Raw genomic sequence first — 18,555 nt, 5'->3', positions numbered from 1 at the left:
AAATATAAATTACTTTTCAAATATAATTTACCCTGAGTTTCTAAGTACATTGGTTATGTTAGCTATATTGTTTTAAATAGTTGAAGCCAAGATTTGCTATGTACTTGGCTTATCATTAGGGACTGTACATTCTGGAGGAGGCTGATAACTTGTTGAAGAGACCAGACCAGCTCTTGAAATGGTAGGAAGGAGTAATGCTGCAACCTTTAGTCCTCTTTGCCTAATAGCTCTGTGAATGGGCAACTTTGATGGAAAGCCTGTTAAGAATTCAGATTTGAAGAAAGAAGCAAGTAATTGCTTAGCCCAGCCAAGCATTTCACCAGACATGCTGGCATTTCAGCGCTGTTCTTTGGGTTCCAAGTTAATGGGCACTTCTGGTCCTTATTGAAATGCTTGTCCAAAATGAGACCCCATCATTGCAAGATAACAAAAAAGCTCTGGTGCAAAGTATAGTCTCTGCTCTGCAGCTGCTGGGATGCACCTTTCTCTTGTAAAGTAGCACAGTATGGGGGGAGAATGAATTATTCTTTTGGAAGTTTAATGCTCGAATCCTGCAAATGTGTTCTGGGTAAAGGGTTATCTTCTCATGTGTATTGCAGAAGTATACCGTATCAGAGCTGCTTGTGGTACACTTGGGCATTGGCTTAGGTAGAGCATTTCAAGTGAGGGGTGAGGAGATGATGTGTGCTGACCAGACGGGCTTGCATCACCTGTTTGCATGGCCACGGTTCCCTTTCACCCTGCTCTCAGAACATGCCTCCTGGCTTTCTGGCCTCTGAGCTTACGCACAGCTTCTAGCTGCAGGAGAAGGAGTTGCTGAAGTGGTAGATGTGAAGTAATGGTTGATGTTTCATTTGGAGTTTAGTTTTCTGCAGGTTAAAAAGTGCAATTATTCAAAGTGAAACTAGTAATGTCATAGGCATTCAGAAAAGCAGGTATAGTGAGGGCATTACTTGTCTTTTCTAGTAGCTGGCCACTTTGGGCACCTTAGCATCTGGAAATAACTTGGCAGTAGATTAAGGACCCACTGGCTTGACGTAGCTCTTCCTTTTACAAGGACCTTCCCAGCACAGCATCTGTGCACAGCTGGGTGAGCTGCTCTGGGACACTTTTGTCATTGCTGTTGTGTGTTTCCCTGTTGGGACTGAAGTGTCCAAAGATGCTGAAAATTGTGAGCTAACTCTCAAAGCTGAAATATTTGAAGTGTCTCAGCCACTTATTTCTTTATTTTTTCTTACTCTGGCCTGCAGATACAAAGAAATGCTGCTAGCATGACTCATCAGTCTGTTTTGTGAAGCAACTTCCTTTCCAGCCTATAGTACCTTTTGATGATGATATCGGCGACTAAAATTGGATAGCCGCTTGAACAGTAATTGAGAAGCTCCATTGTGGATTTTGTAATGAGTTACATTTAAAGGACTCTGACTTTGGTAAATACTGACCATTTTAACACACTGACAGCCCATTCTATTGATAATAGTTAATTTTGGGCTGCAGGTGTTATTGCCTCTTCTTAGGTGGTTTGGTTTCCTTGCTGCCAACTGAGACAGCTGTTTCACACTTCGGCCAAAGGGCTCTTCTCTTTCTATTTTACGTGTAAGTTTGGTAAATGTGACCTTGGTTGGTCAATGAGCTTGTCTATTTCCTAACTTGATATACAAGTGCTGTTTCTCTAAGGTGACATCACATACCAGCATCATCTTTAGGGTGGAATGTTTCTTGATACATTATTGACTAGCTTGCCCCTTCTAAGAGTCAGCTTTCTGTGAAGTAATGTGCCTTGTTCTTCTGAGAGATGTATCTGATTACATCTTAAAACAAATATATCTGTGCTGAGCTCTTCCAGCTACACTGCAAGTACTTCTGAGCCATGGGAAGATTGATGCTAAATTTCTATTGATAACTGCTAAGCCTCATCATTTATTTTATACTGTAGATGCATTTTTCAGGCGTGAGTTTCTGTTATTCTTATCATATCAGCACTTAGTTAATTCTGTCAAATTGTTTTCGTGAAAATCTGATAAATGTATTTAGTAAAATAAATAAAGAAATAGGCCTCAAATATATAATGTCTTGAAATAGCACACTAGAGTTTGATATATTAGAGACAGGTTGCTAATTCCAGTGACTCATCAGAGTCACTAATAGCTTCCAGGTAGGGTTTGCATCAAGTGTGCCTACCCTTAATGAAACTAGCAAATGAAAAATGAAACCTGAGAGTTCTTGTTAGGGAGTAGCAGAAGATGAGTACCGCTTTTTGTTCCACTGATAAAATTATATTTTGAGTTGAGTTTTGCACTGTAATACAAATACTTGGGATTTTTTTTACCAGTTAGTGACATATTTTATTCTCCATAATTAAAGTGGTCAGAAAAAAAACCCAACAATTTGCATATGCTATGAATGCAATAGGTACACATTTTTATACTGTAAAGAAATTGTGTTTTCTAAATAATTCTCTCTCCTGTTTATTACTCTTTAAAATGCCTGCTAAGAAAATGTGCAGGTTAAGAAAATATCAAAGGTTCCACTGGGTTTGAGTGGCAAATTTGTTGCCGGATAACTTGTATGTGGAGACAAAAACATCATCTAACTGCTGCCTGAGGAAATCTGTGGAAAAGGCTATTTGTCATGTGACAGTTGTGTTCCCTTTCTGTATGTGTCAGTGTTAAAACAGATTCTGGCAGTGCTATTCCCCATCTCCCTGCTTTGGTGAGCTCTGTGCTGCCAGGAGGCTTCACCCCGCTCCTCTCAGCAGCGATCAGTGACAGTGACTCATTTTCTAGTTCCTATCTGTCGCCTGAAGTCAGTTGTGTTCTATGAGGAAAAAAAAAAGTCATGATTTTTTCCCTTTTGGTTCATAGTAACCCTATAAGCCAGAATTTCACAGGCAACTGTACAGGAATACAGTCAATCAGAAATGCAGCTTTTTAACCCGATGTTAATATTTGAACATTTTGATCTTTGTCTGCTTCTTTATGTAGAGGCCTGTGTGACCATGAGCTGGCAGGCATGCGTGTTGTTACTGTTCAGCAAGAGCACCCAAGAATGTGCCCTGCACTGAACAGAGATGTAAAATGAAGGTAGATTTGCAAAGTCAGCCTGCAGAAAGTGTTTAGGTAGCTATTCCAAATGGTACTCTTTTGAAAAAGCAGTTTTGTTGGGATATCTGAGGTGGCAGGGGAAGATGTTATGCATCCTGAGTCCAAAGACTATGAGTAAGTAGATGGGGGGAAGCTGCAATGATCTGCCTTTTTTCTGCATGTGGAGTAAGTATTGACCTGTTTAAGAGCCTATGCTCTCACCACTGTTGCAGTGCCAATGTTTCTTGAAGCACAGAACTGCAAATTGCCATCAGACAAATGCAATGCGCTGTAGCGTTGTGATGATGGCAGTTACTGACGTGTTTCACTTACTGATGAAGAGGGAAGCATTAACTTATTTTCTCCAGAGAAATATGCCATGATCTAGGCATAGTTACATACACGCAGCATTAGTTACGTGAGATTACGAGGCAAGTGTTGCAGAGGGGAGATGAAATGCAAGGAACTTGAATACTGATGGGATGGGCAGCCTCCTCAGAGAGTATTAATACAGTGTACAGCTTGGTTTGTAAATGAATAATATATAAACAAAATAATGCTTTTTTTGCCACATGCTTGTATTTTATTTATGTGTGCGCACATGTTCAGCACTAATTAAGCCTAGCACATTATGGTTTATTTATTTGTTCTGGAGAGCCTTGTTTAATATTTGAGAGCAATGGTAACGAGGTCTGACCTTTCAGCAGCTATGTTACCAGTGAGGTGGGTTCTGCAGGAATCTGAAGAGCACTGACACAGCAGGTTGCACTTCTCCATTTGCTGGAACATGCTCAAAATACATGAAAGCACAAGGAAAAAACTAGTAAGAGCCTAAATGGTATCTTCTTGTATTTCCAGATGTCAGGAGGATGCTACTGGTAGGGTGAGATAAAGGGTTAAAAGTCTTTGTTTCATGGCTTTTTGCTGTAGCATGTTTTATTACCACACTCTGATGACAGCATTTCACATGGTGATCAGTTTTCTTTCTAAATGCCAATACCAGGAAATAAATGGTGTGCCTTTAGAAGGTTTTAAGCAACTACAAGAGGGGGTAGTGACCAGGCTGTAAGTGGTACAGAGTATGGGTAGTCTGCCTGGCTTCCTTGGGTAGTGTTCTTGTAGTGGGATTTGTCACTGAACTTCAACACACACTCGCAGCGTGCATCCACATGTTACGCTCTCTCTTGTTTCTGTGTCCAAGGTTCTGTCCCGAGTGAATGCAGACTCTCACCTTTGGTTGCAGCAGCACGGTGAGTGCCTGGGTGCTGCAGCCCTTGCTCGTGCCTCCCCTTAGGCTCTGCCTGCAGACCTCCTCCTGCTCACACAGAGCCTGTGGCAACTGCTTTTCCTCGCCTCCACAGAGTCTAATATTTAGCAGAGAATTATACAGGCCCTGGAATATTTCTCTTCACAAAGAGATCAAAATGCAGGTCATTTTTGAAAGGAGGGCGGAAAAAAGTTGGAATGTTGTTTTCTTTTCTGTTTTACCTATTTGCTGTTTTTTCTCCACTCCTCCGCATTGTGCATGCTGTGGACACAGTTGCTGTCTGATTAGGCTCTCAGTTTTATTTCTGACAGAAACAATAACACTAGGAGAGAAATAGTTGTGTTGCACACACTAACCAGCAGGTATGGAGAAGTGGATAGGTGCCCGTGTATTTGGAGAGTAACGTCACTATCTAAAGCAGTGGAAACTAAATGTTACATTTATAAAAGGCTTCTGATTGATCGTGGCATTTGTTGGCGATTCCAGCAATGAATTCCACATGAACACGGCCATTTCTTATGTTGGTCTGTGGAGTGCTCTGCATGTGTATATACAAAATTAATATTCTCATAATGGAAGATGCAATTTGTGCTCTATTCAGTTGCTCATGTTTGTGCTAATTAATCATTAATCATCTGCTATTGGAACAGTATCTTTTTTTCTTTAATTAGGCTCTGGTACATGTTTCTGAAATCTGCCTGCAGAGCTCTTCCAGTGCTGCAGCGTGTGCCATATTTTTCTGTTAATCAGAAGGAACATCTTAGAGCTGTTTTTGTTTGTGTGCTTGCTTGCTGTTTGTTTTGCTCTCCATCTTTATAAATGCAAAAATCTTCTCCTGGCATATGTTCCTGTATGGCAGTTACCTGTAAGAAGCACTGTGCTGCAGAGGTTTTCATACCGCAGTACTTCAGGGGAAGAAGAGAGGCTGCTTTCATTGCAAAGCAATGCATGCTAATGCTGGTATTTGTTCCAGCTGCATGGACTGGAGATAAGTAACAGCTTTTCCCTCTCCTTTCCACACTTAGGAAGGAGGAAGGATTTTTTTTATGTATTTATTTTATTTCCAGAAGGAGATACAGACTTGCAGAACTGCTGAATTCTCTCCCTCACCTTCCTCTTCCTTGCAGTAATTTTTCTTTTTCTGGTGTTGTACAAGGAGTTGTTCATAGCTCATGTATGCAGTTATTTGTTCTTGAGGAATTGAGGCCTGCTGTGGATCTTCTGGAAAGATCCACAAAGCATATAACCGCCTGATTTTTGTGAGCCTTGTGGGCTTGGCTTAACCACAGCAACTGCAAAAAGCAAAACAAGGCTTTGGTCTTCACCACTTAACCACTTATCACAGGAGTACCTGTCAAAGCATCAGCTGATTTAAAGTGGTTTGGGAGTTCTTGTGGATTGAGTGAGAAAACTCTAATGGATCTGTGTAAGAGCTTTCTGAATCCCTGGTGTTGCATTTTAACTTCCTTGTGGCTGTAGCTGTCGCTGTACCCCAGAATCCTGGTGGAGTCAGAGACGTGACAGACTTTCACTTCCCCCCCCCCCATTTTCTTCCACTTCTCAGTCTGTTCTCCATTTTCAGTGCATTCATAGACACGTACCCATTAGTCCACACCAGAATGTTTTGATGAATGTACTGATGGAGTTTTGGCAGCAAAAAAGAAGTTGAATCAAAGCAATGAGAGCATTTTCTGAAGATGTTAATGTTTAAATTACCCGTGTCAAACAGCTGCACAAAATGCAATTGTTTATTATCTGCTCTGTTACTTCTGGCAGTGCAGGTAAAGAGTTCTTGGACTGAGCTTCAAAAGATGTGTGTGATTTGTGTGTTGCTTCCAAAGTGGGTAGATCATGAAATGTAAAGCAAATTGGAACCAGCAGACATATTGATCTGCTGTGCTGAGTTTTGCCTCTCATAGCGTATCAGAGCTCACAGTGAGGCACTCAGCAGGGAACCAGGGGCCAGGTTGTGCAGGGAATGCAGCAGTCTCCTCTCCCTGCTCCAAGCTCCCCTATAATAACCCCCTTTCAGCTGGGCAGGGCTTGGTACAATTACCCAGCGGCTGGCAGGGCAGGCCATGCCTGATGTGGTTCTGATGGAACAGCAAGGGAAAGGCGGTTAAGCTGGGATGATGCACTAGCCTCATCCCTGCAGCTGACAGAAGCAATTCCAGCCTTCTCCACTCCAGCTGGCTTTGGGAAAGGGAATGCCCAAGCATCTGAGGGTTGCTGCAAGCCTGAGGCCCGATGTGACAGCAGTACATGGTTTGCTGGTGGATGGCATGTCACCAGTTTATTAATTCCTGTTAAACTCCAGTCTGAAGCAGCTTTGCTGGAGTACAGTTGATTTCACACTCAGGAATGCCTTGGTGGTGGTTGAATGTATTGAGTGTGATAGGAAGAAGACATCTTCCACCACCACTCAAGTCATTGGAGAGATCTGACTTGGAGTTCAGTGTTTTAACTGGAGTGTATCTATACATGTCTGTACACATAAATTAAATATTGCACTGCTTTTTGTATTTTATATAAACGCTTTGCAGCGCTGCTAGAGTGTTCCCTGCTCCACTCCCTTTTTTCCCTGATATTCCCATATGTTTCTTGGCTTGTTTGCACATGTCTGCCTGTAAATTTGGCATAAATCTTCCTTTCAATTTTTTAATAAATATGAAATAGCTGTTCTTACTTGCATGGATAACTTAGCTTCAGTGATGTCTTCATTTAAGTACAATTTAAGCCCCAAGTTATAAGAGGCAGTATGAAATTCATGCTAATACAGTTTGGCAGCAGAGATGACTTTGAAATGTGTGATGATCTATAATAGTGATTTTACTGTAAAAACTGATCAGATTTTTTTCTTCTCCATACAGCTGTCCCATTTCCTCCAAGTCACCGGCTCACAGCTAAGGAAGTGTTTGATAATGATGGCAAGCCACGTGTGGATATCTTAAAGGCACACCTTATGAAAGAAGGGAGACTGGAAGAAAGCGTTGCATTGAGAATAATAACGGAGGGAGCTTCAATTCTTCGTCAAGAAAAAAATCTGCTAGACATAGATGCACCAGTCACAGGTTAGTACAGATTTACAGTGGTGGAGATGTGACAGCTGTTTGTATGGGACATGTTAGGTAATATGTTAGTGTATGTGGCTTCCTAAGGAAGCTTGAAATTTATTCATTCTCTCTATATGAGAAGATTAGAAGAACTTAAACTTGAAAAATTTACCTGGCCTTCTGCACCAGGAAATAATTCCATAATTTTATAGATGTCTTTTACTTTAGTAGCACTATTCAGACACGGTTTGACTCTGAAAGAATAACAGTGTTAGGGTGAAGGGAAATTTTGGTTAAAGGTTGAGATAAATGAGTAGAGCAAAAAAGGAAAAAAAAATAGCACAATTGTCGTTTGTGTTGCCTGGGACTGCAATGAGAGTTGTGCTGATTGCAGAACCCATTGTGCCCTTGGCTATCAGATACTACCACCCACTCATTAATCCTCAGGAAATGCCTTCTATTTTGAATTTCCGTCTCCGTCTCCTGCCTCAACTACTTTCTGAATATATGAATGCATTTCTTGCTCTAATGCACCTCCTCCCCTGCTTTGTTGCTGTTATCAGAAATGAATGCATTTTTGGCAAGAGATCCGTGACACAGGAAGTTAGTTACTTGCAGATAAAAAGATAACTGATTCTAGTCAGCTTAAACTGTGAAACCGAACCATAAAACTTGCTTTAAGAAGGCAAGTCCTCTTGTAACTTTTGTTCCAGGGGAGTCCTGACAAAAAATCAAAGAAATAGTTTTTTTTCTGTCCTTCCTAACCTGGAAGGATTACCAGTCTTTGTTATCAGCACTGATAACATGAACAATAAACTGTGCAGGAACAGCAAAGCCTTCATTTTTAGGAAAACTCTGAAATCAAAGCGCATAGTGTCTAGACTAAACTGATACACAAGTTAAGGCCTGTAACTTTTAAAATGGCATCCAAATAAGGGATTCTAAGGTGACCTGGAGAGGTAATGTGTATCATCTCTTATGTAATAATTAGCTTGTCATGCTGCCTTGCTGTCCTGATGGAGAAGATGTCAATCATGTTGCAGCTCAAGGCAAAATAAAGGAAACAGGATGAATGAATTAAAGAATCCCCTGAGTATACTGAGAATAGTGTTCTGGAGACATTTTCTTTGAAGGGATAGTACAGGTTGTTCAACTTCTTAAATGGAAGTTGTGGGAATACAGTACCATTAGAATCATAGAATCATTGAGGTTGGAAAAGACCAGTAAGATTATCTAGTCCAGCCATCAACCTATCACCACCGTGTCTGCCAAACCATGTTCCTAAGTGACATATCTACGTTCTTCTTGAAAGCGTCCGGGGACGGTGACTCTACCACCTCTCTGGGCATCTTGTTCCGTTACTTCATCACTCTTCTGAGAATTAATTTTTCCTAATATCCAATCTGAACCTTCTCTGGCGCAATGTAAAGCTGTTACCTCTCATTGTCCATAACTGAGTGGCAGACATGGAGAAATTCTTCCTTCCTGTGGACTTTTTAATCTTCTGAGGGGCATAAACTATAGGAGGATGGGTGTCTGCCATGTCTTGACTGGTTTCCTAAGTCTATATTTAATGTTCTCTCTTTTTAACATTATTTTATTTCTTAAATGCTTTTGAAGGTGTCTGAATTGTTTGGAGTTGTATTAGAGGAATTAATCTCCTGAAGGTTACCCCATTGTATATCACCGCTATAATTTAAGTCTTTGATTCTTTCTTTCAGTTGAGCCTACGTCTTGCTTTGTTCTTGCTTTTAAAATTATTCTCCTGCAATGCTTGTGATGTGGCAGCATTCTTTGGGGTAGGTAGGTATTGTCTTCTAAAATTAGTGTAGGAAGGTTGGACTCCTCATGCTTGTTAGTGGAGTAGCTGAGAAGTGCTAATGTTCTGTATGAACAAACACGAAAGCCAAAGTTATGAAGGTAATCATAAATACAAAACTGTGAAGTGGGGTTGGAAAAGTTTGTGAAATTCATCGTGGGCCTGACAATTAGTTTTGTGTGAGTAGCATGACAGCAGATGACTGGGAAAAGAGACTATCAGTTGACCAATGATTTGGTAGAATTTCAAGGTATACAGACAATCAACTATGGAATGGAGGACAGCTCTTTTCAAACATTACAGAAAAATAAACACAATCACTCAACAGTGGGGAAGAAAATAAATTTTAGATGTGTCAAAGCAGTCCTGTTGAAGAGTGGCAGACATTAATCGTTAGCATGGGAACCTCTGTGGGAGATGCATTCATCTTTTAGAAACGTATCCTTGTAGCTGGTTAACGGCATGGCGATCATCAAAAAAGATAGAGAAGAGTAACTGTTCAAGTATGATTATTGTACATTGGTATAATCAGATATTTGTTTAAAAATAATATGAAAAGATTTTATTTTCTTTAGCCATGTGCAGCCATCCTTTAGTTTGAACATCCCTCAGTTTGGAACTTCTCTTTTGTTTATTTTCATGGGTGAAATGTTTGCCCTCAGAGGAACAAAAATATCAGAATTCTGTTTATAAGCAGTCACATGAAATAAAGTGGATATGTAGAAGACTGATTTGAGGGAGCAGAGAACTGGTTCTGGAAAAAGATATAATATAGAATGTATAATCTATTACTTTTTATTTTTGTAAAACTGGATCTGTGGTTATCTGGAAGTACCAATATGATTGTCGTTTTGAGTTTTGTTTTCAAATTTGGCAAAGCTATATAAATTTTCAAATGCTTTTGATTAATTCATTGGAAACCTTAGCTGAAGTTCATTTAGTTTGCTACGTGTGAACTGTGTACATAGGTTATGGTGTTGATTTATAACAGAAGCAAACTGTCCTACAGTTGTTACTCAGGGCTGCTCTTTGCTAGGTATGAGTCTGATCAGAGCCTGAACAATGAAGAGTCCAAGTCCATGCTGTGAGAGACCTCTTCTTGCACCTGGGAAGTGTTTAGGCAACTTTGTCTTGACTTGCAATTGTGAGTTCAGAAGAATGGAGAGAATAGCCCTGGCAACCTTCATCCATAAGAAACTGAGCAGGGAGCAAGGGGACGACGATGCTGCCACCCTCCATGGCTCAGCTGTTTCTGAATTCATGTACTTGATGTTCTCTTGGAGGCATATGTTGTTCATCTTAAGCTTATGGGTTTAATGAGCTTGATCTAGCACTAGACTACATCTGTTCAGTGTTCAGATGAAAGATATTTGAATGGCAGCCTTAGAATTTCTAATCCTATTTTGTGTACTTAGCAGTATAATGATACATGGAGAAACTGGCTCATTTTTAATCTTTTTTTTTTTTTTTTCAAAAGGCTAAGGAAATGCATCTCTGAACCCTCCATAATGGCAATATTTACTAAAGTCAGACTCCAAAGAACAGCTGGGAATGCCAGAGTTAGGATTGCCTGGTTAGTTTTATATGGCCTTATTATATTGATTCATTATTATATAGAGTGATTCTGGGCAAGTGACTTCACCAACCCTTTTCAGGACAGTGAACTACATGCTTGTTTTAACGGGGCCTCACTTGCAGATCTAAAGTCTACTGAATACTCTTAGCTGAATGTCAAGCATGCGTTCTTTAGACTTTGGTGCACAGGAGGCATTCTTTGTATGTGAGTATATATGTATAGTATACTTCTGTGTATTATTTATAAAACAATAATCACTTTGGATTTTGAATATGTTCAGTGAGAAAAACAAATGCAGGTAAAGCCATTAATGGGAATGTTGCCTTGTCTCCCAGACTGTAAAACTGACTCTTTGGCTTAAGTGTATTGTGAAGACAGTAAATCACACATGTCTTTTGAAGTGAGGAGATACTGTTATGCTGAGTGGTGTTGAAAGGTGTGAGCAAGCTGACCATGATGTTTTCAGACTAAGATTTATAAAAGTTTTGTAATTAAAGCATATTTCATGCAAGTGAAGAGAACATAACTTGAAAGTTCCTCACTGCTCAACTGTGGGTCATTACATTTGCTGTGTGGAAAAAGCAGGAAGTAACTATATGATTAAGAAATTTGTAGCATAATATGTATGGAGGAGAGGCTGCACTTGAAACCCTAATTCGGTCACATCCTAAATATGGAGGTTTTTTTGTTTTTTTTTTTTTTGCAAACATTTGTAGTGTTCACTTCAATTACTAGGTGTATGATTTATTGATGTGAATGGGCCTCTCTTCACAGGTCATTTTCAGAGCAGCCAGCCCACTTTTGGAACATAATATGTTGTTGTTTTCCTACATCTGCAAAAATCTGAAGCTACAAAAGGTTAAACAGTGTTATTAATCTGGAGGGAATTGAATAAAGTAGAATATGAAGGTCCCATCGCAGAATTTAATTTCCACAGGAAAATAACTGATGATAACAGTCATTTCTACCTTTGAAGCTGGATCAAATTTTGAAATTGACCCAGTTTTGAGCATAGCATTTGAAGACCTTCCAAGCTTAACGTTTCTGTAAATTCAATTTATACTTTGTAATTGAGTAAGTCATTTGGGAGAGTAGACCTAGATCTTGAGTGGTATGTTTCTCTAATATTTATTATTGCGCATCTTTACCTCCTCAGTTATGTTTCTTGAGGATATTGTTTTCATTCGGTATCTGTAAAACTAATATTGTGCAAAATTAATATAATGCATGTCTTGCATATATGATTGCACAAATGAATAACTTTGTGAGACGTGTTGGGGTTTTAAGTTAAGTCTATTTTTCCTGTTGATATCAATTTTAAAAGTAATTATTATGTACTGTTTTTTCCTGTAGCATGGCATCTCTCATTTTGAGTACTTAATGTGCATTCTTAGTTAGTCTGCCCATCATTACTAACAAAAGTTTCCCGCAGTGAACTAAGAACATGCAAATCCTAAGTCAAGTGCCCCTTTATAAACCTGTGCATTTTTGCATATAGTACTTACATGTATTGCATGCACGCGTCACAGGCAGCTGCCTGTGTGCAGGTGTTCTCAGTTCTGTTTGTGGAAGCCATCACCAGCAGTAGCAATGACAGCAGTTTCTGACATGGTGACAGTAGCCAGGCCGTGTGTAGGCATGGGTTATGGTATCATCTATCACTCCTTCACTTAGAAGTAACTGGAAAATAGGTAAAACAAATGTATACTCTTGTTCTAAGCTTTCAAGTCCTTTGTTGAGAATTCCCTTGCAATGCGCTGTCCTGGGTGCAAAGCCTTCTGAAATGGCAGGTGCATACAGCTTGGTATGTGATGAGAATTGAAACTCATGTGAAGACAGAATAAAAGTTTATTGTTGCAGTGTAGAATATTTTTATAAAAAGAAACAGAAAAATGTCTCAGTCTCTGAAGGTTCTGTTACTTGGCCGTATTGTTTCCTCTACTGGTCCTAGTGTACTGTAGTGAGGATGCAGAGTTTTTTCAGTTTGAGCCCTAAGTTAAAGGGTGTGGGGGAAGTTGTAGGCATCCGAGTGGCCCATGTGAGAACAATCGCGGCAGTTCTGGTGGCCTTCAGAAACCTTTGGTGCACTGTAGGTCCATAAATAGTACAAAGGGAAAGCCCTTTCCTGCCAGCATGTGCCAGTCAGATCTTTGAGACTTCCAGATACTCCCTGGGGACATGGTTCTACCATTCCATGGAACATCCTGGGCAGGAACAATGTTCCATGTACATTTGTTCTTTGCCTTTATTTTTTCGTTTGGTAGCATCAAGTAACATTGGCAAGTACAAATCCTGCACAAGCTAGAACTCTGTAAGCATCAAAAGCTTCTAGCTGAAGTGATCAATGCTAAGGCAAGTTAATAAAAGTATTTTTATTCCCACATTAAGTGAAAAGGTAATAATGTTTAAAATTACATCAAACTGTAGTGCACATCTAAATGACTTGATAGAATTGAAGAGCCAAACTAAAACATTTTTTTTCTGGTTTTTACTTTTGTAGCAGTTTGGGATGGAATTCCAGCATGGAAGGTAAACAAGATTGCTTATTAGGGGTCTACAAGTAATGTAAAGTCTGTTTATATTAACACAACATCAAAGTATGTCTGAAATTAACATTTTGGTGAAAGCAATTCTAGTTAAAACTTCTCTATTTCACAGTTCAGTAATTTAATTTATACCCTAAACCTAATATACCGTGATTACTGTTGAGGAAACTACTGAATTTCCAGGACGCTGTTATGAGTAAAATATTCACTTGTCTTGAAAAAAGCATTTACACAATCATATTCTAAGACTGCATCCCAAGTAGCTGGTGTCTTCAGACTCCAAGCCTAAACACTTCAGTGCGAGTCTGAAGTCTGGCTGCCTGCTGCTTCTGAGGTAAGTGTCAATCACAAGAATTCTTGTTTTCTAGTCTTTGCCGTACTGCATTCATTAAAATTATCTTTAAAGAATGTCTTTAACGTTGTTTGTAAATGTGATGGCATCTACACTCAGAACAGGGTCTTGAGGTATCATATGATGCTCTTTTCTGTATCCCAGCCACGTAGAGTTATCTTCCAGTTGTGAGCCACGTCAACTGCTTCAAATATATTGCTAGTCGATCTGAAAACATGCTAACATTTTGGTCATTCTAGCATTAAAATGCATGTGATTTTCAGATGTTCCTTGTATAACTGCAGCAGTCTCTGTGTTATACAAATATGCAGTTTGGGGACCAGTAAAACCCAAGAACCTGACATGCTGCAGAAAATTATTCTTCCTTCCAGAATGAATCACCTGCAGTTAATTCTCCTTCATCATAAGAAAATGAACTTTGGCTACGGTGAGGTAAACGTTTGTTTGAAACAAACTTTTACTTGCTTCTGCCTCAAATATTGATTCTAGATCTTGTTTGCATAAATACGGCATTTCAGCAATACAGATAGTCACACAAGGTGGAAGAGGAAAGATTCAACACCACTGTTTACTCTTGCATCCTTCTTAAAAGCAAGTGATAATCCACAGCTTTTACATGGAGACTGTGTTCTTTGGCTCAATACATAGTCTTTAAGATGACGTATTTCCCATAGTTTTTAAAGTGGGTTTTCTCAATGTATGTGAGTGCTGTTTACTATTGTAACAGCACATTTCCCTTTACATATCACTGTTGAAAGTGTTATTAAAATGCAGAGAATCTGCATATTAAACACCCGTTAAAAATAATTTGATATAAGCATACTGTTGAACAGATAAAGTGAACTTGATTAAAGTCTTTAATTGGTTTGTTGATTAAAACTGACACTGCTTCAGCTATTTTGCATACTTTATTGAGAACTCATAATAAATCAAATGACTAACGCCTTAAAAAACTGAGACTTCTGAAACAAGGTGAAGATGTAGGGCTGTATGTATTGCCATTTTTTTATCTGTTTCTTCACTAAATGCATCTGTCAGTTCCAGATATGGATAGAAATGTGCCTGCCTGAACAAAGTGATTGTGTCTTGTAGCTTAATTGAACTGCTTCAGACATTAGCCTCTGACATTTTGGCAGAGCTGATGTTTTCTAGTAGCAGATGCTTAAATCTGTCATTATTGCCAAGACAGTGGATACTGCAGACAGTATTCTTTACAGTTACCTCACTTATTAATAATCCATGTATAGTTAACTTTCTGTGATGCAAAAAAATCAGTCAAATAATTCCAAGTGAAATCATAGAGGCATAGATACCCTTCAGGTATAGAGCTTAAGCTGATGCTATGAAATAGAGGATCAAATCTGTACTGGACTTCAAGTCAGCACAGAAGTTGCGTTAGTTACAAAATAATGAGCTGAAAAAAAATACAAAAGCAATTTTGTACAAATCTTGTACTCCTTGAACAAAAGTTCTTTTTCAAAAATAAGCATTGTTGTTTGCACAGTGTGATGCATGTTAGAAATAGAGAGATCCTTTGTTCTTGCTTTTTTGTGTTCCCTTAGCTTTACCTAGTTATCTCTCTGATTCTGGCCTCGGGTTAAATTTAAATCAGTCTTAGCTTGTAGTTTATATTGGAAGGAGATGTGGGAATCCAGTGGGATCACTGCTGAAATCACAGCCACCCACATACCTTCCTCCCCCAGTTTGGATGGAGGAGCAACTGATATAAGTAAGACAGAAGGAGGTAGAGGGAAGGAAATTCCAACATACAATTGTCTTTTAGTCCTTTGCCCCTGACAAAGCAAAAATCTAGTAGTCATGCATGAGCTGGAGCTCCCCACTTTGTGTGTGTTAGAAATAATAGGGATAAGGATTTTTATGTAAGTGGTGGGAAGGAGGATTGATTTTGTGTTATTGACGCCATACCTGCAACAACTCTGGAGCATCTAGAGTACAGAAACCAAGCTGGAAACAGTCGTGTGAGAGAAGAAAAGGAATTGAAGGAGTGTGAGGGGGTAGACTAATAGCAGGACAGGGAAACAGCATTTTGTGTTAGTTGATTATTGCCATTTGGAGACTATTCTGATGAGATATGCGTCTAGGTTTATGCAGTCTAGGAATTGCTGGACAAATGTGTACCCCCATTGCTTAGAGTGTGGTGGCATATTTGGAGCTACCACTGGCAGCCTTTTGTCTTCATCTGCGCTTGCTGTTTGTACATCTAACCTTTCACCAGAACCTGATTTTGAAGCGCTGGCAAATGCAAAGGAGATAACCAGCAGGTTCTTTCTTAAGAGAGATAATAGACATTACCTGTCATCACTTAAAGCGTAACTCAGAGAGAATTTCAAGTTGGAAATGATGATTATAGAAATATGTTTTACTGGGGAGGGCTATTCTACTTCTTCATGCCTTTCGATGCTTTTTCATTAGCATTTTAATTATTCTAAAAAATACTACCAGAGCTGAGATAGGTTTCCATATTTAGTTTTCCGTAGTTTACTAAGATGAAACATTTATAGAATAATTTCCAAGTGTATATAATATTCTCTGTGAAGATTTTGCCTTTTAAATGGAAGATCTGCTGTATTTGAAAACATCTGAATTAGTGTAAAAGAATGTAGTACTTCTAAATTGCCTTTAATCTCTGTAAAATCCATGCTCTTTAAATAAATGCACCAATTGTGAGGACACCTTGTGCTGAACAGAAGCATGCTTTCAGTCTACAGTTGATTTCAAAGAATCTTGGTGTTACTTACACCATTGTGGCAGTAATGTACGAGACTTGTACTGGTGGTGTGTCAAGCCATAAAATTTTCTCCTGACTCTGAGTCATGATATGCTTTTAAGAACATCAATTCATTAAAGAGTAAATGAGTTTCAAATTGATCCTTGGTGCTGTCTCCAGAAGACATTTTGGATTCTGCTTCTCGCTTTTCTTAGGATTAGGCATCCAAATCTAGTTGAACTTAGTATTTTTATGCCATTTGGGATGCTTATTACCTCCCAGGAAAATATTCTTTTTAAGTGAGGAGAATGTTGATCCTGATCCTAAAGCAAAGACATGCTATTTTCTCATTTTCTTTCTTTGTTGCAGAAATAATACCCTGAACGCTGCAGTTCTGTTGAACCTCGTGGAACACAGTTGTTCTAAGTGTTATGACTTCCTATGAGTTCTTTTTTATCTAGCTTGCACAGTCGTCTTCAAAAGAGGCAACCCAAGGCAACAATGACAGTGGAGTAAGCTCCACTTAAAAGGCTGTGACTGAAAATGAAAATGTTCCTCTGATGCTCAGCACAAGGGAAAGCACTGCAGAGAATCCTTCTGGCTCTCTAGGTGTATCGGCATCATTACTTTCAGACGTTATTTCTGAAAGATAACATTCATTACTAGATAGTCACTTTTACTCTTCCCCTCGTGCTTCGAATCTACCTCCACAAGAAATTGTATGAGTGGAAAATGCTACAAAAGGATTGTTTCAATTTAAATACTCAGAACTCCGAAAGAAAAATGAAGTGCTTGTGATAATTCACTGCAGGAGTTTATCCAGCCAGATCAAAAACAATTTTTTCTGAATAATAAAGGAGATAAAATTGAGCGAACTATATCAGATTTATTCATTACTAATGTTAATAAAGAAAACTTTCCAATATCTGATGTACAGACATAAATCTGAACCATAGTAAGCACATAGCACATCTCAGCTCATCTTTATTTCTCTTCTGTGCACTGTGCTGTCTATACATGCAGTCTGAGAACTGCAGTGGGGACAACATGGATGAGAGGCATTGCTGGTGGTCACAAAAGTCTATCCTGTGACTTCATCCTTTGGCAAAGTGGCAATGCAAAAAATACGTCTATTTTCTTTCTGCTTGGCTTACTTTCTGTCACATGCAATAGTCAGGGTTGTCTAGAACAGTGAATTATGAAAGCTAACGTTGCTTCTTTTTTCCACTTCATTTCCTTTTGTTTTTTTTTATCAGGCTTAAGAGAGAAAAGGCTAGCCTCAGTGCCGGTACAATTAAAGAGAGATTTCAGAGCTGCTTGTGAGATTAGCCTACGTACTTAAAACTAGGGTATGATTTTTTCCCAAACAAACTGAAAAAATGGGTTGAAAGGGTAAACAACTTGAAGAACCTCATCTTCTTCAGGTTCTAACTAATAAAATATATATTGCTATTAAACATTAGATCATGACAGTTGTTAGCCATTCAACCAAAATTTTACCTGAAATGGGATTAGCACGATAAACTACTGTTGACATGAGACTAGGCTGCTCCTTAATTAGAGCTAATGCAATCGTTAGGAGTTTGAATGTTGTTTGTATGTGATACTTCTTATTTTAATGATGGATTGCAGCAGATTAAAAATAGGTTTGTAGTCTTCTATACTCTTAGAATTAGAATCATAGAATCATAGAATTAGCTAGGTTGGAAAAGACCTACAAGATCATCCAGTCCAACCATCCACCTACCACCAATAACCCCACTAAGCCATGTCTCTCAGCGCTATATCTAAATGTTTCTTGAACACCTCCAGGGACACTGACTCAACCACCTCCCTGGGCAGCCCGTTCCAGCGCCTGACCACTCTTTCAGAAAAGTAGTGTTTCCTAATGTCCAGCCTAAATCTCCCCTGGCGCAACTTGAGGCCATTCCCCCTCGTCCTGTCACTAGTTACAAGAGAGAAGAGGCCGACCCCCAGCTCACTACAACCTCCCTTCAGGTAGCTATAGAGAGCAATAACGTCTCCCCTGAGCCTCCTCTTCTCCAGACTGAACAATCGCAGCTCCCTCAGCCGCTCCTCATAAGGCCTGTGCTCCAGACCCCTCACCAGCTTTGTCGCCCTCCTCTGAACA

General features: G+C 39.3%; 1 protein-coding gene across 2 annotated transcripts in view; it reads left to right on the top strand.

The window, feature by feature from the left end:
- PPP3CA (protein phosphatase 3 catalytic subunit alpha) overlaps positions 1-18,555 on the top strand; it is a 194,653-nt gene that overhangs the window by 77,360 nt on the left and 98,738 nt on the right. For both annotated transcript variants that reach the window (XM_021394703.1, XM_021394702.1), the window contains exon 2: positions 7,221-7,421. In XM_021394703.1, coding sequence (XP_021250378.1) covers positions 7,221-7,421 — 201 coding nt within the window. The remainder of the gene's footprint in view (positions 1-7,220; positions 7,422-18,555) is intronic.

Source organism: Numida meleagris, chromosome 4 (genome assembly GCF_002078875.1).
Source record: "Numida meleagris isolate 19003 breed g44 Domestic line chromosome 4, NumMel1.0, whole genome shotgun sequence".
NCBI classification, from domain to species: Eukaryota; Metazoa; Chordata; class Aves; order Galliformes; family Numididae; genus Numida; species Numida meleagris.
Note: the sequence above shows the minus strand (reverse complement) of the source record. Positions and strands in the feature narration are given on the sequence as shown.